The 27,807-nt window shown below is 44.1% G+C and overlaps 1 protein-coding gene across 4 annotated transcripts in view; it reads left to right on the top strand.

Moving 5' to 3' along the window:
• Positions 1–27,807, top strand: part of pbx3b (pre-B-cell leukemia homeobox 3b) — a 404,527-nt gene that overhangs the window by 290,443 nt on the left and 86,277 nt on the right. For all 4 annotated transcript variants that reach the window (XM_060930780.1, XM_060930779.1, XM_060930781.1 and 1 more), the window contains exons 4-5: positions 15,674–15,915; positions 24,008–24,198. In XM_060930780.1, coding sequence (XP_060786763.1) covers positions 15,674–15,915; positions 24,008–24,198 — 433 coding nt within the window. The remainder of the gene's footprint in view (positions 1–15,673; positions 15,916–24,007; positions 24,199–27,807) is intronic.

Below are 27,807 nucleotides of genomic sequence, written 5' to 3'. Positions count from 1 at the left end.
ACTGCCAGCAGTAGGACAGAGAGCAGGTTCTGAAGATTCTGAATGCGACCGTCATTGTCCATGTTGTTTTTCATGCTGTATTTCCATTGACAAATAGCAGGAAGTGAAGTCTGCGCTGTTTTGTCACATGACCAATGTGGCATGACCAACGGCAGCGAATCAGGAAGGTGGATGTCACAGTGACGTTGTCCAATGACGACGTCAGCTAGAGCTCAGCACTGTGTATCCTCATTCCTCAATGTTTACACAGCACCAGATCAGATACGTACTGGGTTGAATATGTGGGCCCTGGCGGATTCAAATTGTTCCGCCTGTGGAGTCGTTTCCCGGCGTTTTAATGTGCACGGATAGTGCATCCGCAACGAAAACGATACGGATACGGTCTAATGTAAACACCACCTTAAGGGGTGAGAAACAGAGAAAGGTGATCTGACTGTCCTTTTGGGGGGAGGGGTGTAACTTTGTAAGCTCCGGCTATGTTGGAGTAAACATGGTCCAATATCTTATTTACTCTTGTGTGGCAGATAACATGCTGATGCAATCTGGGAAGTACTGTCTTCAAGTTGGAGTGATTAAAGTCACCTGCAAAGATAAAGGTAGCCTCTGGGTGCATTTCCTGCTGTTTGCTAATGGCTGCATGCAAGTCTCCCATTGCAAGCTTAGCATTAGCATCTGGTGGCGTATATACAGCAGTAACTATAACTGATGTGAGTTCTCGTGGGAGATAAAAAGGTCTACATTTAACCATGAGAAACTCCACATTAGGTGAGCAGTGTCTCTCAGCGATAAGAGTTTGTACACCAAGCTCTATTTATATAAATGCACAAACCTCTGCCTCTGGTTTTGTTGGAGCCATCTATAGTCCTATCTGCACCGTGAGTGTGGCATCCTGCTAACTCAATAGCACTGTCTGGAAAACTGCTGTTTAGCCATGTCTCTGTAAAGATCATGATGTTGGAGTCCATAATCCATTTATTGTTGGTGATGCAGAGTCGTAATTCATCCATTTTGTTTGCCAGAGACTGGACATTAGCAAGGAAAATGCTGGGTAAAGGGAGCTGATGCAGTGTTAGCCTTAGCTTAGCTCACAGCCCCCCTCACTTACCCCGCCTTTGTTTATGGTCCCGACGCCGTCTGCAAGCACTTCCGCTCGGCTGGAAAGAGTGAGCAGCCTCTGGTGTTCTGGAGATCTCCGGGATGAGTTGAAGATTGGCGATAAAACTGTCGGAAGTTCATGATCCAATGTCCAAGAGCTCCTGTCTGCTGTAAGATGTTAAAGCAGTGCCATACTGAACGAACAGTCCAGTAAGGAGCAGATAAAACACCATTAAGCCGCAAAATCTGGAAAGACGCTGAGCCTCGCATTGTTCACGCGCCGCCATCATGAGGGATGATCTCATCCAATATAGATATGTTAAGTCCATTAAAAAAATGCATCATAAAGGGTATTGGCATTCCAGTCCATGGCTGCAGCCCAGGTACAAAACTCAATGGCATAGTCATAAACCGTCCGGCTGCCTTGCTTGAACCCCTTTAGTCACCTAACTGCCTCCTTGCCCTTGGGCGACCAGTCAAAAACCTTCTGCATCTCTTCAGAGAACTCTTTGTAGCTAGAACAACAGGTAGCCCCTGCATCCCAAACTGCTGTTCCCCACTCCCGAGCCCTTCCAGTCAGAAGCATCATGACATAAGCAATTCTACAGCTCTTGGAAGGGAAAGCGGAGGCCTGGAGTTCCATCGACAAGGAGCACTGGGATAGGAATGAGTGGCAGGTCCCAGGTTCCCCATTTTAAGGTTGTGGGGCAGGCAGGCATGGCTCTCGGTGGGGTTGCAGCATTGGAATGACTCTAGGGGCAATGGATGAGCTAACAGGCGCAGGTGCCAGCTGACTGGAGATAGAATTCTGAAGCCTGTCCATCTGAAAGGAGAGTTTCTGCAGTGTGTCTGTGATGGCCATCATACTCTGGTGGACAGCTGTGGTCTCCTGCTGATGGTAGCCCAAAATAGAACCTTGTTTGGTCAATGCTGCTTGGACCTCATCCAAGTCTGCTGGGTCCATTCCTCTTGGTGGGATTGTTTTGTCATGAGCCAAATGGTGCTGTAGTAGGTGCTAGCTAAACCCTGGCTAGACCCAAACCAACCAGGTGCTGGCTAGACCCAAAAGCAGACTCACATGCACAGCAGTGAAGAAGACAGGTCTTTGATGCTGAACATGAAGGGGAGCAGCTACCAGGAGAAAATCCAGACTGAAGAGTAGGGAAATGGGGACTGGTGTCAAACAGTAAGAGTGGAAATGTCAGATGAGCACGGAAGCAGAAAGAAACATTACCAAGTCCCGAACATAACCCCGCACTGGGAAAAGGGCTCACAATGCAAAAACAAAAGTTAAAAAGTCCAGAGTGCTTTCATGGTGGGAGAAATGCACTCACAGCTCCAAAAAACAAGAGGCAAAAGTAATCCAACAGAATGAGTGGAGTAATCCCAAAATGCACAGCAAAGTAGCACAATAACAGAATTCAAGGCAGGGGAAAAAAGGTGAAACAATGTATCCTGAGGCGAAGACAATCCTGCACTGAGTGAATCTCCGAGGGGTATAATATAGAGCCGTGGATGAGCTGATGAGAGGCAGGTGTGCTGGCGGCAGCGCAGAGAAGGCTCAGGGAAAACTTGGGAGTGGAGTAAAAGACCAAATAAGAACTTAGATATTTCTGGCTGCCTTGCGACAAGGCTATTCCAAAACATTTAAATGTTTCCCCTTAAACCACTCCAGTATAGCTTTAGCAGTATGTTTAGGGTCATTGTCCTGCTGATATGTGAACCTTCATCCCAGTCTCAAACCTCTGGCTGACTCAAACAGGTTTTCCTCTAGAACTGCCCTGTATTTAGTGCCATCTTTCCTTTAATCCTGACCAGCTTTCCTGTCCCTGCAGATGAAAAACATCCCCACAGCATGATGTTGCCACCACCACTATGCTTCACTGAAGGAACGGTGTTCTCAGGGTGATGGAAAGTGTTGGGTTTGTACCACACATGGCGTTTCCCATGATGGCCAAAAAGTTAAATTTTAGTATCATCTGACGAGAGAATCTTCTTCCTTGTGTTCGGGGAGTCTGCCACATGCTGTTGGGCAAAATCCAAACATGTTTTCTGAATTTTTTTTTCTTAAAGCAATGGATTTTTTTCTGGCCACTCTTCCATAAAGCCCCACTCTGTGGCATGTATGGCTTAAAGTGGTCCTATGGACAGATACTCCCATCTCCGCTGTGGATCTTTGCAGCTCCTTCAGTGTGATCTTTTATGTCTTTGTTGCATCTCTGATTAATGCCCTCCATGCCTGGTCTGTGAGTTTTGGTGGGTGGCTTTCTCTTGTCAGGTTTGTAGTGGCACCATATTCTTTCCATTTTGCTATAATTAATTTAATGGTGCTCCATGGGATATTCAAGGTTTGGGATTTTTTTTTTAATAACCCAACCCTGATCTACGTATACTTCTCTGCAACACTGTCTGGAGTGCTCCTTGGTTTTCATGTTGCTGGCTTAGTAGTGTTGCAGAGTCAGGGTTCTTCCAGAACAGGTTGATCTATACAGACATTATGTTACCGATCATGTGACACTTTGATTGCACACAAGTGGATCTTATTCAAATAATTATGTGATTTATGTAGATAATTGGTTGGACCAGCTCTTATTTAGGGGTTTCAGATGAAAGGGGTGAATACCTATGCACACTCCTGATTTCTGTTTTTTCATCTTTATAATTGTTTGTGTCACAATAAAAAAAACAAAAAACAAACAAAAAACAATTTGCACCTTTAAAGTGGTAGGCATTTTGGGTAAATCAAATGGTGCTAACCCCCCCAAAATCCATTTTAATTCCAGCTTGTAATGTAGCAAAACAGGACAAACACCGAGGGGTTTGAAGACTTTTGTAAGACACTATAAAGGTAAAAAACACTCACTCAATGATCTGTCCAGTATAACCTTGAATGCATCACCTACGATTTATTTGTGCTGCTTCAAGTAATAAGCTAGGATTAATACTCTTCTCAGGTTCTGGGTTGAATTTTGAAAATATTCAGTGATTTACTTTGCAATATCAGGCTCATTTGTCCACTCCAGTTCAGTTCATTTCCACTGTGCTAATAAGAAGTGGGTTATTAATCCTGTTTGTAAAGAACCAGTTGTAAAGAACTTAACGTAGCCTCACATTTGTTAGAATAATTCTTGAATATTTGGCCAGCTGTTGTCCTGATGATGTTTCTTTTCTGGAATGCCAGTGATTGAAAGCCATAGGATGTCTACTTAATGGATATTTAGGTAATTATCTTGGGTTAGGGATGTTAAATTTATTCCTAAATATTGCAATAATGCTGTGGATAATTACTTCTGAATTTTGCTGATACATTCAGTACAGTTTCAGTTTTAGTGCAACTTAGCCTGAGTGAGTTGTAGTTTCCTCTAGTTAACAGTAGATGAATTCTCAAATACAACCCCCCAAAAATGTAATGATTTGCAAATCATGGAAACACTTGTTTTTACTGAAAATACTACAAAGACAACATATGTTGAAACTGAGAAATTTTAGTGTTGTTTGAAAAAAAATATGTGCTAATTTTGAATTTGATGCCAGCAACCCATTTCAAAAGAGTCAGGGTCATGTTTACCACTGTATTGCATCACCTCTTTTAACAACACTCTCTAAATATTTGGGAAGTGAGGAAACCAATTGCTGTAGTTTTGAATGTGAAATGCTGTCCCATTTTTGCATGATATAGGATTTTAGCTGCTGAACAGTTCTTCGTCTTCTTTGCTGTATTGTTTTGTTTCATAATGCATTTTGTTTGCAAATGTTTTCAATGGATGGCAGGTCTGGACTGCAGACAGGCCAGTTTAGCACCCAGATTCTTTTATTATGGAGCCATGCAGTTATAATATGTGCAGAATGCATTTTGGCATTGTCTTGCTGAAATACGCAAGGCTTTCCCTGAAAATGATCTCAACTGGATGGCAGCATGTTGCTCCAAAACTTGTGTCTATCATTCAGCATTAATTGTGCTGTAGCAAGTGTTCTAGGTGAGCGGAGCACAGAAGCATGGCAGGCCAGAACTGAGTTCTCAAAAACCTGTTTATTTTAGCTTTTCAGCCTTAACTACACATACACGCACGCACACAAGTCTCCAGGTTGGGGAGTAGCTCCCTTCCTCTGCTCTCCCTCTCCTCTTATAGGGCGCGGTCACTGGGGAAGACACACAAACACAGGTTAATTCCCGTCAGGTGCAGTGATTCCGCCACTTACCTTCCCTGACTCCGCCCTCCATTCACAGACTGACGCTTGACCATGCCCCCGCTGCCACATACCCCCACCACCCGACTCAGGCCGGGCAGCCGTCCAGCCTGCAGCCGACTCCCCCCCCCCCCCCTTGACGGGAGAGGAAGTCCGCCACAACCATCTGCGCTCCTGGCCTGTGGACCACCTCGAACTTAAACGGCTGGAGTGCCAGATACCAATGGGTGATCCGCGCGTTGGCATCCTTCATGTGGTGGAACCACTGCAGGGGCGCGTGGTCTGACCAGAGAGTGAAAGGGCGCCCCAGCAGATAGTAGCGGAGGGCGAGAACCGCCCACTTGATGGCGAGGCATTCCTTCTCTATGGTGCTGTACCTACTCTCACGCACCGACAGCTTGCGGCTGATGTACAGCACTGGACGGTCCTCCCCCTCCATCTCCTGGGACAGAACAGCCCCCAGCCCTTTGTCCGATGTGTCCGTCTGAAAAACAAAGGGGAGAGAAATGTCAGGGGAGTGTAACAGTGGCCCCCCACACAGTGCAGCCTTTACCTTAGAAAAAGCCCACTGGCAGTGCTCCATCCACTGGACCGGATCTGGTGCCCCCCTTTTAGTGAGATCAGTCAGCAGGCTGGTGATGTCCGAATAATTAGGTATAAACCTACGATAGTAGCCAGCCAGCCCCAGGAACTGCCTCACCCCCTTTTTGGTCTTGGGCCTCGGGCAGGCCGCAATCACTGCCATCTTAGTGATTTGGGGACGCACCTGCCCATTGCCCAAGTGGAAGCCCAGATACCGTACTTCCACCCACCCAATCGCACACTTCTTCGGGTTGGCTGTGAGCCCCGCTCGCCTCAGCGATCCCAGGACAGCCCTCAGGTGTTTTAGGTGCCGCGGCCAGTCATTACTATAAATAATAATGTCATCTAAGTATGCGGCCGCATAGGTGGCGTGGGGGCGGAGGACCCTATCCATAAGCCGCTGGAACGTAGCGGGCGCCCCAAACAGCCCAAACAGAAGTGTGATGAACTGGTGTAAGCCAAACGGTGTGGAAAAGGCCATTTTCTCTCGGGATAGTGGAGTCAAGGGGATCTGCTAATATCCCTTTGTCAAATCCGGTGTCGAATAAAAACGAGCCGTGTCTAGTCGATCGAGCAACTCGTCAATACGAGGCATTGGGTACGCGTCAAATTTAGACACCATGCTGACTTTTCTATAGTACACACAGAACCGGACCGACCCATCGGCCTTGGGAACCAAGACCACCGGACTGCTCCAGTCACTGTGGGACTCCTCGACAATGTCCATTTCGAGCATGGCTTCGAGTTCTTCCCGAACCACCTTTTTCTTGTGTTCGGGCAGTCTGTAAGGGTGGCTGCGCACTACCACCCCCGGGGGCATGTCAATGTGGTGTTCTATGAGGTGGGTGCAGCCAGGCAGGGGCGAGAACACGTCAGAAAATTCTGTTTGCAACCGGGCGACCTCCGCAAGCTGGGTCAGGGAGAGGTGGGCTCCACAGGGGACCGGAGCGGTGGGTGATACCGATTTTCCCTTTTGAACCTCCGGCCCCAGCTCCGCCTTCTCTGGAACCACCGACACCAGCGCCACAGGGACCTCCTCACTCCAACGTTTTAACAGATTGAGGTGGTATACCTGTAACGCCCTGCCCCGTCCGTTCGCCTCACCTCATAGTCGACGTCCCCGACTCACCGTGTGACCTCAAAGGGTCCTTGCCACCTGGCGATTAATTTAGAGCTCAATGTGGGCAATAACACGAGTACTTTGTCTCCCGGTGTGAATTTCCTAAGGCGCGTGCCCCTGGTGTACAGGCGGACTTGACATTCTTGAGCCTGCTGCAAATTTTCCTGGGTTAGGTGTGTGTGTGGAGTTTTGCATGCAGGTCAATAACGTATTGAATTTAATTTTTGCACGGGGAAGGTCCCTCCTCCCAGTTTTCCCGCAGCACATCTAGGATGCCACGCGGCTTACGCCCATATAATAATTCGAATGGGGAGAACCCCATGGAGGCTTGTGGGACCTCTCACACTGCGAAAAGCAGGAGTTCGAGCCATTTATCCCAGTTACGTGCGTCCTCGCTTACAAATTTTTTAATTATGCTTTTGAGGGTGCGATTAAACTGTTCAACTAAGCCGTCCATTTGTGGGTGATAAATGCTGGTGCGGATCGGCTTGATTCCCAGTAACCCATACAGTTCGCGCAGTGTGCGTGACATGAACATAGTGCCTTGATCAGTCAGAATCTCTTTGGGAATTCCGACTCGGGAGATGACGTGGAAGAGCGCTTCCGCAATACTATGTACTGAGATATTGCGGAGCGGCACTGCTTCCGGATATCGCGTTGCATAGTCCACCAGAACTAAAATAAAATGATACCCTCGTGTTGACCGATCTAATGGCCCGACGAGATCCATCCCAATTCTTTCAAACGGGGTCTCGATTAATGGTAGAGGGCGCAAAGGCACTTTTGAGATGGCCGCTGGATTTACTAACTGGCATTCGCGGCATGCCGTACACCACCTATGGACATCGCCATGAATCCCTGGCCAATAGAACCGGGCCATTATTCGGGCTAGTGTCTTATCCTGCCCTAAGTGTCCAGCCATGGGATTAAAGTGAGCCTCCTGGAATACCAATTCCCGGTGGCTCTTTGGGATCAAAAGTTGGGTTATTTGTTCCTTAGTTTGAGTGTCCTGCATCACTCGGTATAACCTATCCTTAATAATGGAAAAGTAGGGGAAAGACGGGGTGGCGTTTGGCTGGAGCGTTTGACCATCGATTACTCTCACTTGGTCAAACGCATGCCGCAGAGACTCATCTCACGACTGCTCTAGCGGAAAATCCATGAGGGATTCCCCGAGAGAGGGAGGAGGAGCCTGCTGCTCCTCACTCTGACGCAGTGATGACATAGACAGCTCTGTGACAGCGGCTCCCACCAATGCCACTCCGGGACCTCCCCTCGCTGAACTATGGCAGGACCTACTCTTCACTAAGTGCGTCATTAAATCCCGAAATCCCGGCCAATCAGTCCCCAAAATTATAGAGTGGGTGAGGCAAGGATTAACCGCCGCCTGAACTCTAAATTTCTCCCTTCGAAACAGAATGTGGACCGACACCAAAGGGTAGTTGTGAACATCCCCGTGCACACACAACACCTTCACCAATTGTGCTCTCCCCAATGCCTCGTTTTGCACCAGGCTTTGGTGGATCGATGTCTGATTACAGCCGGAGTCCACCAAAGCCTGATACATATCCCCTTGGATACTCACCGGTATGCGATACGCTCCGGCCCGATTGAGGGCGGTTCCCGGTGCGTCGGGGATCCGGACCATCGCGCCCACCTCCATCGCCGAGCACTGATGCTGGAGGTGCCCCGGCTCCCCGCAGCAGCAGCACACCAGCCCAGGCTCTCTCTCTGCACCGGTGTTCTGGATATCGCTCACCTGAGGGGGGGAAGACACAGAAGTAGGAAACGGTAGGACACCGCGGGTGCGGCGGGCCAGTTGGGGTGGAGCGGGCCCCCGCCTCCGCGGTGGGGGAATGGGGCAAGGGAGAGGAACAGAAGGGGGGAGAGAGAGGGAGAGGGGAGGGGAGAAGGGGAGACACGCTGTCCTGCCGTTGGAATGGCCGCCATATGGTCCTCCGCTAGCTCAATGGCCTGATCCAGCGACGCCGGGCGATGGCACTGGACCCACTCCGCGGTTCCTTCTGGAAGTCGAGCGATGAACTGCTCCAGCACCACCAGATCGATGATCTCCTCGGCATCGCGGTTGTCGGCCCTCAGCCACTGGCGGCAGGCGTCCCGGAGTTGCTGGCCAAACGCGAACGGCCAGCCAACCTCCTCCAGGCGCAGTGCGTGGAAGCGCTGCCGCTGCTGCTCCAGAGTGCGACCCACACACTGGAGGACGGCCCTGCGGAGGTCTGCGTAGACCAGCCGGCTGTCGGCGGGGAGCTGTAGCACGGCCAGCTGCACCTCGCCCGTGAGCAGTGATTCCGCCACTTACCTTCCTTGACTCTGCCCTCAATTCACAGACCAATGCTTGACCACACCCCCGTTGCCACAGGTGCCTTCCCATATGTGCAAGCTAGCCATACCATGCATGTTAATGCACCCCAAGCCATCACAGATGTTGGCTTTTGAATTGTGTGCTGATAACAAGCTGGATGATCCCTCTACAGTTTAGGCCTGGAGGATGTGGTGTCCATGATTTCCAAAAAGAATTCCAAAAAGACCACAGGAGAGTTTTCCACTTTGCCTCAGTCCATAGTAAATGAGCTTGGGCCCAGAGAGAGCAGTGATGTTTCTTGATATTGTTTATATATGGTTTTAACTTTTACCATTTTACAACTCCAATTCCAAAAAAAGTTGGGACACTGTCCATCCATCCATCCATCCATCCATCCATCCATTTTCTTCTGCTTATCCGAGGTTGGGTCATGGTGACAGCAGGCTAGGCAGGGTATTCCAGGTGTCCCTCTCCCCAGCAATGCTTTCCAGTTTCTCCTGGGAGGATCCCAAGGTGCTCCCAGGCCAGATAGATACATAATCTCTCCAGCATGTTCTGGCTCTACTCCATGGTCTCCTCCCAGTTGGATATGCCAAGAAAACGTCCAAAGGAAGGCGCCCAGCAGGCATCCTAATCAGATGACTCAACCACCTCAGCTGACTCCTTTTGACATGAAGGAGCAGTGGTTCTACTCCGAGATGTCACTGGATGTTTGAGCTCCTCACTCTATCTCTAAGGGTGAGCCCAGCCACCCTACGGAGGAAGCTCATTTCAGCTGCTTGTATCCATGAGCTCATCCTTTTGGTCACTACCTAAAGCTCATGACCATGGGTGAGGGTTGGAACATAAATTGACTGGTAAATCAAAAGCTTTGCCTTCCGGCTCAGCTCCCTCTTCACCATGATGGTCCAGTACAATGCCCACATTACTGCTGATGCCACCCAATCCTCCTGTCCATCTCATGCTCCATTTTACCATCACTCATAAACAAGACCCCAAGATATTTGAACTCCTTTACTTGGGGCAGCAACTCACTCCCAACCTGAAGGGAGCGCACTGTCATTTTCTGGCAGAGAAACATGGCCTCAGAATTGGAGGTGCTGACTTTCATCTCAACCATTTCACTCTCGGCTGCAAACCATCCCAGTGCGTGCTGAAGGTCACACTCTGAAGAAGCCAACAGAACCACATTATTTGCAAAGAGCAGCGATGTTATTCTGAGGTTCCCAAACCAGACACCCTCCTCATCCTGGCTGCACCTTGAGATCCCATCCATAGATATCACAAACAGGATCAGCAACAAGGCACAGCCTTGGTGGAGTCCAACACCCACAGTGAACGTGTTTGACTTTGTGCCAAGAATTCAGACACAGCTCACACTTTGGTTGTACAAGGACCGGATGGCTCATAGCAATGGCCCTGATACCCCATACTCCCACAGTTCCCCCCACAAGATCCCCGGGAGACCCAGTCGTAAACCTTTTCCAAATCTACAAAACATATATAGACTGGCTGGTCATACTCCCATTAAACCCCCCAACAACCCTGCCAGGGTAAAAAGCTGTTCCACCATTCCATGGCCAGGATGGAATATGCATTGCTCCTCCTGAATCTGAGGTTCGACAATCGGTTGGAGCCTCCTTTCCAGCACCCTGGAATGAACTTTCCTGGGGAGGCTTAGCAGAATTGCCACCTTAACATGGTGGAGGGGCTTGTGTATCCTGAAGATCCTGGGAGGTGTGTTGTCAGGGGCATTAGTCCCTGGTAGGGTCTCCTAAGGCAAATTGGTTCCAGGGGAGGGGCCAGACTAAGAGCAATTCATAGACCCTGATGAAACAGCTGCAGCACCTTGCCTGGGAGCGGGAAGCCGGGGCCTCCTCCTGGAGCCAGACCTGGGAGGGGAGCTTGCCAATGAGCATCTGGTGGTTGAGCCTTGGCTTATAGGGCCCAGCTGGGCACAGCCTGAAGAAATTACATGGAGCTGCCAACATGTGGGCTCACCACCCACAAGGACAGGCACTGGGGTCGGGTGTATTGTGAGCCAGGTGGCAGGCAAAGGTGGGAGCTTGGGCATGCTGATCCTTGGCAGCGCAAACCAGTTGGGACACTGTGTAAAACATGAATATAAACAGAATGTGAAGCTTTGCAAATCATGGAAAGCCTCTATTTCATTGAAAATAGTGCAAAGACAACATATGTTGAAACTGAGAAATGTTTTTTTTTTTTTGAAAAATATATGCTCTTTTTTTAAATTTGATGTCAGCAACACAGAAAAGTTGGGACAGATGCAACAAAGACTGAAAAAGTTGTGTAAGGCTAAAAAAACCTTAATTTGGTTAATTGGCAACAAGTTAGTAACATGATTGAGTATAAAAAGAGCATCCCAGAGAGGCTGAGTCTCACAGAAGTAAAGATGGGGAGGAGTTCACTGCTCTGTGAAAGACTGCATGGGCAAACAATGCAACAATTTAAGAATAACATTCCTCAGTGTAAAATTGCAAAGAATTTGGGGATCACATCATCTATGGTAAATAATATCATTAAGAGATTCAGAAAATCTGGAGAAATCTCTGTATGTAAGAGACAAGGCTGAAAACTAACATTGGATGCCTGTGATCTTCATGCCCTCAGGTGACACTGCATTAAAAGCAGACACATGTCTGTAGTGGAAATCACTGGCTCAGGAACACTTCAGAAAACAATCATCTGTGAAAACAGTTCATTACTGCATCCACAAATGCAAGTTAACACCACATATAAAACAATATCCAGAAACACTGCCACCTTCTCTGGGCCTGAGGTCTTTTACGATAAACTGAGGCAAAGTGGAAAATTGTCCCGAGGTCTGACGAATCAAAAGTAGAAATTATTTTTTGAAATCATGGACACCACATTCTCCAGGCTAAAGAGGAGAGGGCCCATCCAGCTTTTCATCAGTGCACAGTTCAAAAGCCAGCATCTGTGGTGAGGGTGAATTAGTGCACATGACATGGGTAGCTTGTACATCTGGGAAGGCATCATTAATGCTGAATGATATATACACATTTCAGAGCAATATGCTGCCATCCTGACAAAATCTTTTTCAGGGAAGGCCTTCCTTCTTTCAACAATACAAAGCCAAACCACTTTCTGCACATATTAAAACTGCATGGCTCTGTAGCAAAAGTGTCCGGGTGCTAAACTGGGCTGTCTGCAGTCCAGACCTGTCTCCCAATGAAAACATTTGCTGTATTATGAAGTGCAGAATATGATAAAGGAGACCCCAAACTGTTGATCAACTGAAATTGTAGATCAGGCAAGAATGGGACAACATTTCTCTTTCAAAACAGCAATTGGTCTCCTCAGTTCTCAAACATTTACAGAGTGTTGTTAAAAGTAGAGGTGATGCAACACAGTGGTAAACATGCCCCTGTCCCAACTTTTTTGAAATGTGTTGCTGATATCAAATTCAGAATAAGCATTTTTTTTTCAAAAAACAATAAAATTTCTCAGTTTCAACATTTAATATGTTGTTTCTGTACTATTTTCAATGAAATATATGGTTTTCATGATTTGCAAATTATCACATTCTGTTTTTATTTCCAGTTTACACAGTGTTCCAACTTTTTTGGAATTGGGGTTGTAACATTTGTGGTTGCAGAGATGAATTGTGTTCACGGACACTGGTTTTCAGAAGTGTTCCTGAGCCCATGCAGTGATTTCCACTACAGAATCATGTCTGTTTTTTAATGCAATGTTGCCTGAGGGTCCGACAATCGTGGGCATCCAATATTGGCTTTCGTATTGTCCCTTGTGTGCAGACAGTCCTCCGGATTCTCTGAATATTTTAATGATATTATGTACTATAGATGATGTATGTTGAGGAGCATTATTCTTAAATTGTTGCACTATTTTCCCCACACAATTTTTCAGAGTGGTGAACCCCACCCCATCTTTATTTCTGAGAGACCTCTCTGGGATGCTCTTTTTATAGCCAATCATGTTACTGACCTGTTGCCAATTAATCTAATTATTATTATTATTATTTTTTTTTTGCACTACACTTCCAATCTTTTGTTGCCCCTGTCCCAACTTTCTTGGAAACATATTGCTGGCCTTCAATTCAAAATGAGCATATCTTTTTCAAAACAAACAAACAAACAAACAAACAAACCCTAAGATTTCTCAGTTTCAACATTTGAACTCTTGTCTTTGTACTATTTTCAATTAAATATAGGGTTTCCCTGATTTGCAAATCTTCACATTCTGTTTTTATTTACAGTTTACACTGTATCCCTACTTCTTTGGAAATGGGGTTATCTAGACAGCTATATTTTCTGCTCAGATTCACTGAAATTCTCCAAAACTGATAGGATGGTACTTCACTGCACAGATGGATGATGACACAAAAGATACCATGAAAGCAACCCACGAGCTTCTTAAGGCAAAGAAATGGAATGTTCTTAAATGGCTGAGTCAGTCAAACAAATTGAGCATGCTTTTTACTGAAGACAAAACTGAAGGCAAAAAGACCCACAAACAAGCAGCAACTGAAAGTAGCTGCAATAAAGGCCTGGCAAAGCATCACAAGGGAGGAAACTTTGGTGATATACGTGTGTTCCAGAATTCAGGCAGTCACTGATCCAAGTATTAAAAAATATGCTTATATTTATAATTATGGTAGTCTGTCCAATTATTTCTGAGCCTGTGAAAATGGAGGGATTATGTAAAAAACAGCTGTAATTCTTGAACGGTTTAATGCAATATTTTTGTTAAATGCCTTGAATTAAAGCCTAAAGTCTACACTTCAGTCACATCTTAATGGCTTCATTTCAAATCCATTGTGATGCTATACAGATGAAAATTATGAAAATTATATTACTGTCCAAATATTTAAGGATCTGACAGTCATATACATTTTGCAGATTTTGCTAAAGTAGCAGATGCAACATTGTGTCAGTAGCATATATTCGATTGATTATTTATTTATTTGGAGTTTTCACCTCTCTTTTGCTGTGAATGTAGGCCATGTAGGCTACTGCTTTACCAAAGCAGGTGTGGATGTTCCATTGTTGAGTGAGGACTAATTAGGATTTGCTGAAAGATAGGAACAGGAGAAGAAAAGGGAGGAGAATAGGAAGAAGGACCATAATAAAAAAAAAAAAAAAAATGGATAAGCCATTAGCCAGAAAAAAGCAGGATTGTTTCAGTCTTCAGTTTCCTGAGAGCATTGTCATAATCAAACATATGTTAAAATAATGATTAAAATATTTTACAATAAAAGAGATTTCTTATTACTACCCTGGTTCATTATTCTCATCCATGAATTGTGTTCATTACACAAATTTGGAGAAAATAGACAAAGAATGGGAGTCTGGCACTGATGAAGACTGTGATCAATATTAATGGCTTTTTATTAGTTCAAGGCTCATAAAGAATATCAAGCAAACATAATGAGCTCTCCTTCTCCTTCATATCAATCAGCAGCTGGAGTATGGAGCAGCTGGCTCCGTGCAGAGAGCAGAGCTACATTGTATAATAACACACTTTGTTAACCACAAAACATAACAGCACTTATGCCAGACTCAAGGTAGTCATGCAACACACACACACAGACCAATGTCTTGGTGAGGGGATATGCCATTTTCCTGTTGAGTGTGTGTCAGTTGTTGTGTGTCACTGTCATGCTGGGTGGTGAGTAAACACACAGTATCTGCTTTGTGGTATGTAAATAGGAAAAGACAGTCCTGTGAAATAGAGGGAAAACAAATTCATACCTAGAGGCTCTTTCAGTACTCCCTTGGCACTGCAAGCCTCTCTCTGTGTTTTCCAAGGGATTTCTGTGCTCAGTGATGACTATATTTTTTTCACTTATATCATCCAGGATTTTTACAGCAGTATCATCATTCTGAGCCACTGTCATATTGCATTTGCTGGTTACAGGGCACTCACTAAAATGCTTAACACACTGCCTCTAGTGGAAGAAATGATCACTCTTATAGGAGCCAGTCTTTGCTCTTATTAGGGTATGATAACAGGTCGCAGGAATGCATTTCGGTCTTTGTCTCTGCTCATTCTCAACGGCTTATAAATAGGGATTTCAATCCAAGTGCTCTAGAACTCCTTCACCTCACATTTTTGCATTTTCTCTTTTCTGACTCCTTTGACTCAGCTTATGACTGTCTTGTTAATTAGGGCATGATTTGTATAAATTGTGTTTTGAAAGCACAAGTATGCATGTGGTCCCCCTCATTTGGCAAACACTTCCTTAAAGTTTATGTTCTAAGTATTACACTTAAAAGGTGCTTTAGAAAATATCTCAACCAGGTTGGCAGTAAATCTCTTGATCCAGCAGATGATTCATTAGTTTGGTTGTATCTCTCCAGGTCTGAGTATTCGAGGGGCACAGGAGGAGGATCCTCCCGATCCTCAGCTCATGCGTCTGGACAATATGCTGCTGGCAGAAGGAGTAGCTGGCCCAGAGAAAGGCAGTGGTTCAGCAGCTGTGGCAGCAGCTGCAACAGCTTCAGGAAGCCCTACTGAGAACTCCATTGAACACTCAGACTACCGGGCCAAACTCTCACAGATCAGACAAATCTACCATACGGAACTGGAGAAATACGAACAGGTCAGAGTCAATTCAACAGATCACACACCAGACACAAACAGCGAGAATTTTGTTTTGCATAGTGATGGTGTCAAAGATAAAGATAAATATATTCTATTAAAAGCTCAGGCACAATGAAATCCAGAATTAAATACAAAATATGCTTATACACCATATGCATTTTGCAGCTCAAAGAATAGTAGTTGAATAAAGCATTCCCTCTGTGTCTGAGTTATTGCCAAGTCCCTACTAACTCTGGGTGAAGTTATGAATGAGCACAGTTGTATATAAAAAGGAGGCCATCTATATGGCTTTTAATATGTACAATCCCTTCCAAATGTATTGGAATGATGAGGCCAATTCTTTTGTTTTTGCTATCCACGACTTTCCTGCAAGAGACAACGAGGGTTGCCATGACACCCGCCTCTCCTGGATGCCGGTCTTTGATTATCCAAGCAGCTGAGGTTGAGAGAGCCAAACGTAGCTGAATGGAGCTAGCTACGACAACCTTGTTTTTTAGTGCTAGCTACAAACATCAACACAGTGGAGTGGAAGAAAGAGACTGGTTTCTGCTATAATGCAGCAATGAATCACGGGAAAGGTCAGAGTTCAGGAAAGTTGTGGATACTCCAAAAACATTTGGGTTTGAGATCAAAAGATGAATATGAAATAATAAATCAGAAGTTCAGCTTTCATTAACTGATATAGTATGTATATCTACAAACCCCATTTCCAAAAAAGTTGGGATATTGTCCAAAATGCAATTAAAAAAAATTTGAGTTGTTAATTCATGTGAACCATTATTTAACTGGCAAAAATACAAAGAAAGGAGTTTCAGTAGTTTTACTGACCAACTTATTTGTATTTTGTAAATATAAATCAAGTTAGAATTTGATGCCTGCAACACACTCAAAAAAAAAGTTGCCATTATTGCAATTGTATTACATCACCTTTCCTTTTAATAATACTTGTTAATCATATGGTATCAGAAGATACTAATTGTTGCAGTTTTGCAATTGAAATTTTTGTCCATTTTTGCTTGATACAAGACTTTAGCAGCTCTACAGTCCATGGTCGCCGTTGTCTGATACTCTTCATGATGCGTCATGCATTCTCAATAGGAGTCAGACCTGGACTAGCAGCAGGCCAGTCAACCACACACTTTGTCTACAAGGCCACACTGTTGTAGCCAGAATGAGGCCTGGCATTGTTCTGCTCAAATAAGCATGGACTTCCTGGGAAGAGACATTGCCTTGATGAATATGTCTCTCTAAAATCCCAATATGTGCCCCAATATATCAATTGTACCTTCACACACATGCAACTCACCCATGCCATGGGCACTGATGCACCCCCATACCATCACAGATGTTGGCTTTTGCATCTTTCTCTGATAACAAACTGGACAGTCATGTTCACCTTTGGCACTGAGAACGTGACATCCGATTTTCCCGAAAACAAGCTGAAATGTGGACTCATTTGACCACAGCACACTTTTCCCCTATCTTTTGGTCTATCTAAGATGAGTTCAGGCCCAGAAAAATTGACAGCGTTTCTGCATACAATTGATGACCGGCTTCCTCCTTGTGTAATACAGTTTCAGGTTGCATTTCTGGATGCAGCAGTGGACTGTGTTAAGTGACAATGGTTTTCCAAAGTACTCCAGAGCCCATGTGGCTATATTTCTCACATTAGCATGGCAGTTTCTCAGGCAGTGCCACCTGAGGGCTCAGAGGTCATGCACATTCAACAGTGGTTTCTGACCTTGCCCTTAACACAAAGACCTTTCCGAATTCCCTAAAACTTTTCACAATATTATATACTTTAGACTTTGAAAGACCTATTTCTTAATCTTGCATTGAGAAATGTTCTTTTTGAATTGACTAACAATTTTGGCAAAGCATAAGGGACTTGGTGCATGTCATGACGAACCCCTTTCCAATGGACTGACCATCGATTGGCCTGATGCTTAGGGATTACTGGAGCGCTTACGTGGACACTTGGAGTCTCTACGCAGTCTCGCTGTCCATGAAGTTTCTGGTGGCTCCAGAATCCATCAGGGTGGAAAGGACATGAACTGATTCTGAGAACCTTATCTGTACGTCAAGCTTCAGTGACTTAAAGGAAAAGGATTTAGACAGACTCACCGGGAGAAGGCTGGTGGTATTTGGGACCCTCACATCCAAAGTAGGACCCCTTTGGCCTTCCATATGAGAAGGGCAGTGTGACATTTGGTTTTTGGCTTCTCCACAGCAGTGCCCCTCCTTGCACCTTCACTCATGCTATGAGCAAGCCACTTTGGTGCAGGAGATCTCCATGAACTCTGAGACTGCGTCAGGCTTTGCAGAGACGGTCAGTTTTGGACCAATTTGTTGAGTTGGATGGACAGGTTGATAAGAGTCCAAAGAGGCCTGTTCCTCTCAGCAGACTACTTCAGTGAGAACTTTTGGGTTGAGTCCTTGATGAAATGTTGCCTTGAGAGCTGTCTCGTTCTATCCACTTCTGGCTGTGAGCATTCAAAATTCCAGAGCATACTCTACAACTTCTCTTCCTCTGCTTGATAGTAACTGTTTGCTGATTTCCACACCTTTGGGACTATGATCAAAGACTTGGCAGAACAGTTCAATGAAGTGCTGATAGGAGGTTGTCAGCTTGCTGTCCTTGTCCGACACAGCAGTTGCCCACTTGAGTGCTTTTCCTGTGAGAAGATTGATGAACTGAGCAAGCTTTTGTTGATCAGTGGTTCCTATCTGAGCTGTGAAAAACAGGGGACACTATGGTAGGAAACCTTTACGCTCAGATACTTCTAAGAACTTTGCAGGATGTGGAATGAGCATGCTGGAGTTCGTAACGGGCGCAGAGCACATCAGGAATGCCTGCGATACAGCATTGGTGAGTTTTGAAATGCACTAACACTGTTGTTGCGGTCCTAGGAGATGCCCTTGTGCAGACAAAGCACCTTGCCAGCTCCGTTACGCTACATCCATGATATGATGAAGTAATCTGACAGGTATGCAGGTGACAGATGGATATAAAAGCAGCAGAGAGTTTATTGCAGCACAGCTGGCAGACAAATCTTAATCAATAATTGAAGGCAGAGTCAGTAAACAGGCAAGGGTCAGGTGAGGCACAAACAGGATATCAAAGGAAAAGACTATAATCAATAACCAAAGCACAAACAAGGTCAATAACCAAATAGACAGCATGGAATAACAAGGCTTGGTAAAGTTCGGTATGGGAACACTTACTTTGTAATGCCTTTGAGACCTGAGAGTCCTTAAATACACAGTGGTAATGAGGCTGTGATCATGAACAGGTGTGCATGATAATTAATATTCCGGAGACTGAGAGTGGTGTAATGCAGTGTGGTTGTTGAGGTCTGTGGCGGCCATGTTTGAAGGCTGCTGCGAACTCTGGGAAGCAGGTGCAAATGTGACAGATAGACCAGTGTTTCTCAACCAAGCGCCATCTAGTGGGCCGCAATTTTTTTTCAAGTGGAAGCTAATTTTTACTCGTAGTAGGGTACAGTTGCTGGGTTGCAGCCGATGTCATATCTGCCTCATTAAGCTATGGTCACACTACAGCTTGCAATGCTTTGCGATGGGTTCTCAATGAAAATGAGGCATTTTGGTGATATACATGTGAGCTAAAAGTTGTGGTCACACAGTAGGCGAACACTTGACTGTCGCACCTTCACGCACTTGAGTCTGGCGCAGCTTGAGCGGCCGCACACGCACAACACACACTGTGAGAGCACATGGCCACTTGGGACCCGGTCATTATAGGAAACACCTGATACTGATTTGAGTGCAATCAGCACAGACACGGAAGCTGTTTTCACAGGGGCTTTGCGAAGCATTATCACTGTCAGGTTTATTTCTCATCATGTTTATAACGCCATTTAAATACTCTGTTTTCCATTTTGCTTTTGTAAAAAGCAAACAAACAAACAAACAAAAAAACACTTGGAAGATTGCTCTGGACACTTACAGTAATGCATTTATGTCTGAGGACTACAGTTGACTTGCTAACTTTAGGACTGCAGTTGTCATGAACAGTTTTGCACTCAAGTTTCCATCAGTGAACAGTTTATAAATAAAAAAAAAACAGACTTCAAGTTAAAACTATAATGAATTTCCTGGTTACACAGTTATACATTGTGACTATATAGGACACAGTTATAGAAGTGAGTTATTTATAATCATGCTATCTGTTATCACCCAAATGAAGATGGGTTCCCTTTTGAGTCTGGTTCCTCTCAAGGTTTCTTCCTCATGTCATCTGAGGGAGTTTTTCCTTGCCGTTGCTACAGGCTTGCTCATTGGGGATAAATTAGGGATAAAATTAGCTCATGTTTAAAGTCTTTAATTCTCTGTAAAGCTGCTTTGTGACAACGTCTACTGTTAAAAGTGCTATAAAAATAAACTTGACTTAAAGATCACACCTGCTAATAAACACTCTTCTTGCACTTCAATCTGTTTACCGCTGTCTATATTGTAGTGTCCTGATCCCCAGATCTTTAACCCAGCCACATATAAAAAGTTGTTCGCCTCCATGCTCCTCCAGGTTTTCATCTGTTTGTCCATGTAGAACAATGTCTGCAGCACCAGGTAGTTTGAGATGTCGGGGAACTTAGCATATGGATAATTTTCTAACTCATAGGAAAAATCCTTCTTTGTTAATGTGTAAGGATCTATCCCATTGAGTGGTTTCTGTATCCATTTCTTTTGAGTGTACTTCTTAGTTTTAATAACTTGCTTGTTTGCTGTACATAAACATGGCAATAAGTTTGTGTGTTAATCGACCAGGCTCTACTTCCATCCATTAATCCATCCATCCATTATCTGTAACTGCTTATCCTGTGCAGGGTCACGGGCAAACTGGAGCCTATCCCAGCTGACTATGGGCAAGAGGCGGGGGACACCCTGGACAAGTTGCCAGGTCATTGCAGGGCTGACACATAGAGACAAACAACCATTCACACTCACATTCACACCTACGGTCAATTTAGAGTCATCGGTTAGCCTAACCTGCATGTCTTTGGACTGTGGGGGAAACCCACGCCAGACTCTACTTTTGGATCATTAATCCCTTTTGGCTGAAAATGCCCTGCAGGCATGGTTTTATGTTAGCTTCTGGCACATCCATACAGTTTTAAATACAATACCTACAATTAAAAACAGTTTGTTTTTACTGCATTTATTTAATTTCTGGGCTCCCATCTGTAACAGGGAGTGATGTTGCATTCCATCAATACACTTTACAATAGATTATTAGATTCTAATAGAATAGATGAGCGGCAGCACGGTGGTGTAGTGGTTAGCGCTGTCGCCTCACAGCAAGAAGGTCCGGGTTCGAGCCCCGTGGCCGGCGAGGGCCTTTCTGTGTGGAGTTTGCATGTTCTCCCTGTGTCCACGTGGGTTTCCTCTGGGTGCTCCGGTTTCCCCCACAGTCCAAAGACATGCAGGTTAGGTTAACTGGTGACTCTAAATTGACCGTAGGTGTGAGTGTGAATGGTTGTCTGTGTCTATGTGTCAGCCCTGTGATGACCTGGCGACTTGTCCAGGGTGTACCCCGCCTTTCGCCCGTAGTCAGCTGAGATAGGCTCCAGCTTGCCTGCGACCCTGTAGAAGGATAAAGCGGCTAGAGATAATGAGATGAGATGAGAATAGATGAGCCAAAATAATTGGAAATCTTTTTTAATGGGCCCCGACTCTGTACAAGTATGAATAGGTGGACCTCAAAGCAGAAAAGGTTGAGAACCCCTGATGTAGACTGTGTTTCAATACAGTAAAAATTGGAATGTACCATGTTCTAAGTTGTTTAATATATCTCAATGTAAATATCAGGAATTGAAAGCTGAAATACTTCTCATATTCATCTTTTGATCTCATACCCAAACATATTCAGTTTATAGCAAAAACAAAAGAATCAGCCTTGCCAGTCCAATACTTTCATAGGGGAATGTATATGATCACAGATATAGTACAGTATATGGCTGTCATAAGCACAGCTGTCATACTGTAGGCCCATGGTATTTGACAAATGTAAGTAGACAACTAAGATAACCTCTCCTACTGCTTAGGACAGTTGTCAAAGAATAAAACCTGAGAAAACATCTCCTGTTTTATTGTGACTTTTATCACAATCTAACATCATAGACTGTAAGCAACTGTGATTTGCAATTCTTTTTACTTTGAAGGCCTAAACTGTACAGACTGCCTCACAGTAGCTGTCTAAGCTTTCCCTCATTAATATTGAGCTGACTCTTTAATTTACCGTATAGTATGCAGAGGCTATGAGAATATTGATATAGAGGGCTGCCTTCTCGACTGGAGCCTTGTACTGTATTTTTCAGAAAACAGCATCCAGAGTTCAAAGTGATATTTTGGTATTTTCAGTGATGGTCAGAAATAAATGCATCCAGTTTATTCCCAACAAAAGTAAGAAAAAGGGGGAAAATGAGTGTAAAATGAACAAAAATTTCCTATCCTGTTCTATTTCTTTTTTTAGTGTGTTCCCTATTCTTTATTTAATAAAGCTAAAAGTTTTACTTTAAAAGTTCATTTAATTCAGACTCATGTGAAATGTTCACTACATATAGAATATGCACTACATACCCAAAAGTTTGTGGACACCCGACCATCACACCCATATGTGGGCCTTCCACAAATCTGAAAGCACACAGTTGTACAGGATGTCTTTGTATGCTGTCACAATAAAGTTCCCTTTACTGGAACTAAGGGGCCTAGTCCAGACATTTTCATGACAATGCCTCTGTGCAAATAGCAAGCCCCATGAAGACATGATTTGCCAAGGAGTGGAAGAACTTGAGCACAAATCCCTGACCTGAAGCCCACTGAACGCCTTTGGAATGAACTGGAATGCAGACTGCGCCCCAGGCCTCCTCACTCAACGTCTGTGGCTCTTTTGGCAGTGGGCAAATCCCCATAGCCATATTCCAAAATCTAGTGGAAAGCCTTCCTAGAAGAGTGGGGGGTATTATAACAACAAAGGTGCTAAATGTGGAATGGGATGTTCTAAAAGCACACGCTCTGGGTATGATGGTCAAGTGTCCACAACTTTTGTATATATAGTGTTTAACAAGTGATTGTGTGACCTACTGCTTTCACCAAAAGCTGTTTTAATCGTGTGGAACAGTAGCCAAGCAAGGTAAATCCTACTGATTGCATTTTTTTTTTTTAAATCAGCCCACAATTGTCCTAAGCAAGTTGCATTATCACTGACTCCTTTTTAGTGGTCTCTGGAATACAGTTAAATTAGAGACCTGCTGGGCAAGTGCTAAATGGCAATTCAGCATATTCATTACTTAATTTACTAGTCTGCTCAAGTATTCAACTCTGCAACAAACTGTTTCTCCTTTTCAAGAGCTGATGCTTTGAACTCAGTTTAATTGAATGCAGTTAAGATGATAGGGGTTCAGCCAGGGAACTCTGTGAAGAATTATTATTGCACATGTATTGATAGAGCTTAAATAATTTGTCAAAGGCATAATAATCTACAGCATAATCTATATTTTGTTTTTCCCTCACTTGAATAATAACTCCAAAATTATTATTCTAAATAATAACTCTACTCAAATATCCTATATGGCCAAAAGTATGTGGACACCTGAGCATAACACCCATATGAGGGCCTTTCTGAAACTGCTGTCACAAAGTTGGGAGCACAGAATTGTCTAGAATGTCTGAGTATGCTGGGGGATTAAGATTTCCTTTCCCTGGAACAAATGGGCCTTATCCAAACATGTTCCAGGAAGACAATGCCTCTGAGCACAAAGTGAGATCCATAAAGATGCACTGTCAAACCACTTGTGTTCATGTGTCTCAGTGGCCACAAGTATTCACAGCCATGTTCCAAAATTTAATGGAAAGCAGTTATAGCAGCAAAGAGGGAATAACTCAATGCCCATGGCTTCGGAATGCTGTGTCGGCATACTTTTGGCTATATAGCATATTACCAAACTTGATTTATATTACCAAGTAAAAAGCTTGAAGGTCCAATGGCTTATTTCCAAACCTAAAGAACTAGCTATCAACTACTCATTAAAGTCATAAAAATTTCTATGAAGATTCTCTGACCTCTACCCCAGGCATGTAACGAATTCACAACCCATGTGATGAACCTGTTGCGGGAGCAGTCACGTACACGGCCTATCTCACCCAAAGAGATTGAGCGTATGGTCAGCATCATCCATCGCAAGTTCAGTTCCATCCAGATGCAGCTCAAACAAAGTACCTGTGAAGCTGTCATGATCCTGAGGTCTCGCTTCCTTGATGCCAGGTCTGTTTTTGAATGAAACATTTTAAGTTTGACCTTCTGAATGCTTCTGACTTCTGTTTGTCACTGTCTTAGTGAAATAGCCTACAACTCCCCTTCCCACCCACACACACACACACACACACACACACACACACACACACACACACACAAAACTATCTATCTATCTATCTATCTATCTATCTATCTATCTATCTATCTATCTATCTATCTATCTAGTTGTGGTCAGAAGTTTACATACAGTGACATGATTGTCATCTTGGATATGAATGTCATGGCAATATTTGGGCTTTCAGTAATTTCTCTGAACTGTTCTTTTTCTGTGGCAGAATGTACAGCATACATATTTAATAAAAAAACACTAGAATTTGGTGCACAAGTTTTAATTTTCTTTGGGTTTTCTGAAATCAACACAGGGTCAAAATTATACATAAATTGTCAAAAATATACATACAGCACACCTAATATTTGGGTAAAATGTCTCTTTGCAAGATTCACCTTGACCAATCATTTTTGTTTACCATGAACAAAATTCTGGCAGAATTATGGTTGGATATTTCATGACTCTTAATGGTAGAATTGGTGGAGTTCAATTAAATTTGTTTTTTTCTTGGCATGGACTTGACTTCTAAGCTTGGTCCATATATTTTCAACAGGGTTGAAGTCAGGACTTGTTTTAAGCTTAATGTTAGCCTGCTTCATCCTCCACAACCAGGGTTCATTGTCCTGTTGCAAGTCCCAAGTTGTGTTCAAGTTTCTGATGGTTTATGCTGAAGAATTCTGAGGTAGTCCTCCTTCATTATTCCATCCACTTTGTGCAATGAACCAGTTCCACTGGCAGCAAAACAGCCTCAGAGCATGATGCTGCTACCACACCACCAGCTGGTACAGTGTCCCTCTGTACATGGTGGTCATTGTGGCCAAACAACTCAATCTTTTTCTCATCTGACCATACAGCTATCCTCCAGAAGGCTTTTTCTTTGTCTGTGTGGTCAGCTTCAAACTTTAGTTAATCTTGAAGGTGTCAATTTTGGAGCAGGGGGTTATTTCTTGGATAGCAGCCTCTTAGGCTAAATCCACACGACAATGGCAACGAGATTTTTTTTTTTAAATATCGCGTCCACATGGACAACGGATCAGTAAAATATCAGGTTCATATGGCAATGCAACGCTTGCTGAAAACGATGCAATACACATGCCACACCACTACGTGCGCTGTAAGACGGTCCCATCAGAGACACCAGAACAATAGAAGTAGACGCATGCGCATAACTGCGCATGCGCACAGTGACTATCCCTGTCACACGCACACACTTTCTCACTCCCTATCCTATGGATATAGTCCCTTTAAATCACGTGCTTGTTTTTTGAATGGAGACGCGGAAAGAGGAATGAACGGGGGTAGATGGAAGCCGGTACGCCAACATTCTGATATCCTCCAGAATTCTTTAATGGTCCGGAATAAATTGAATGCTACACGTTGATGGATTACTTTGTTCTTCTACGCCCTTTTTGAGGAATGTATTGTCGGACTTAAACCAACATCTAAAGAGGTGAGATCGCTCCTTTTTTCCCCCTATTTTTGCTGCCGGGATTGACTCTGCCCTAAGGGTTATTCTCTCTCTCTCTCTCTCTCTCTCTCTCTCTCTCTCTCTCTCACTTTGCACCATTACACAATAAATATTCACAGTGAAAATATTTTGTAAGCACGTTTCATGAACCAAGTTATAGGATTTGTTGACAACTCGCATTGAGTTTGTTACACTTCTACCCAGCGTGAAGCACATGTGGTTGTGACGTCATCGTAAACAAATCCGTTCTACTCATACAGACGACTTCGCAATGGCTCCGTTGCCCGATTTTTTCACTCTGGAACCCGTTCTCAAAAGATTTTGTTTTGGGGCACCCAAAACGCCGGTGCCGTGTGGACGCCAGGCCGAAACGATAAACAATTTTATCAGATTCACCTGAATCCATTGCCGTGTGAACAGGGCCTTAGTCCATGGTGATCTGAACTGTAGACAGTGATCCATCAGCTTCCAGTTCATGGCAGGGCTGTGCCATGGTGGTTCCCAGGTTGTTCCTGACCATCCAAACAAATTTCCTTTCAGCTGAGGGTGACAGTTTGGGTTTTCTTGAAGCAAAGTGACTTGGCAAAGTGACTACACCTCACAATAACTTGCATATAATTGTTTGAACTGATTTTGGAATTTTCACTTGTTTAGAAATGGCTCCAAGAGGCATTCTGGAGTTGTGTATATCTGCAATCCTCTTTCTCAGATCTGCACTGAGCTCCTTGGACTTTCCCGTTTTACTGTGTGTTGGTCAATCCAATGAGTGCTGTAAACAAACCCTTTTTATGAAGGCACAGAGAAGCTACCAGCTGTAGTCAATCATGATCACTAACAGGAAGTTAAGAGACCTCGGCCTTGGCAAGATAAGAGACATTTTAGAAGTTTCAGCACCTCTGAATTAATAATCTAAGTGAGTGTATGTACATTTTTGGCCTTGTATGTATAATTTTGACCCTGTGTTGATTTCAGAAAACCCAAAGAAAATTAAAACTTGTGCACCAAATTCATGTTTTTTTTATTAAAGATGTATGCTGTACAATCATTCTGCCACAGAAAAAGAACAATTCAAAGAAATTACTGAAAGCCCAAATATTGCCATGACATTTATATCCAAGATGACATTCTTGTCACTGTATGTAAACCTCTGACCACAACTATGTGTGTGGTAAGACATGCCAGTTTTCAACATAGCATTGGCCTGAGCATTGTCAAGTTATGCACCTGAAAGCATAGCTGAAAGCTTAGATGCAGTGAGAAGATTAGTCATTTGCATTTGCTGGATAGGAGGCCATTAGCAGGCAGTCTAGATTACAGTAATCACAAACAGTTGGTACAAGTGTCAGAGAGGTCAGTAGTAAGACAGAGAGAGGCAAACAATGAGTAAATGTAGCTCGATGTGAAAAGAATGCTCAAATGTCTCCTGGCCATAGCTGTTGCTCATTTGAAAGGCCTTAAACAAGGTGAAAGGAAAAAGGCAGTGTATTATCAGTAGTAAGCCTGAGGCAAGGAGAAAAGAAGCAGAAAGCAGAGATGCCAGCATTCAGTGGAGACAACAAAGCTAAGCACAAATTGACATTGTTAATTCAGTCAGTGAATTAAACAATGGTGCAGTACTCCACAGTAGTCATCTGTGATGGTAGATTTTTTTCTCTATTATCATGAAATATACACAAATGTATTTTAATCCTCTGTCAAAGAAAGAAACAAGAACAAGTAAGCAACAAAGATAGGGTGACCAGATTTCCCTAGTCTGAAACCGGGACACTTTTGCGCGCGACCATGCTCGTGCATGCACACCTTTTTTTTACGTAAACGTGACACTCAGATACCCCTTTTCCACCAAATCAGTTCCAGGGCTGGTTCGGGGCCGGTGCTGGTTCACAACTCGTTCAACTTGCAAGCCAGCTGAGAACCAGTTTGCTTTTCCATAGCTCGCGGTGCTAAAGGAAGCCACGTCATTACGTCGCTGTATACGTCAGTTACATCGTTGTATACGTCATTACGTCGCTGTATACATCAGTTACCGCGCTACGTTTGC

Source organism: Neoarius graeffei, chromosome 10, assembly GCF_027579695.1.
Source record: "Neoarius graeffei isolate fNeoGra1 chromosome 10, fNeoGra1.pri, whole genome shotgun sequence".
Lineage (NCBI taxonomy): Eukaryota > Metazoa > Chordata > Actinopteri > Siluriformes > Ariidae > Neoarius > Neoarius graeffei.
The sequence above is the reverse complement of the archived record's forward strand: the minus strand, read 5'-3'. Positions and strand labels throughout refer to the sequence as shown.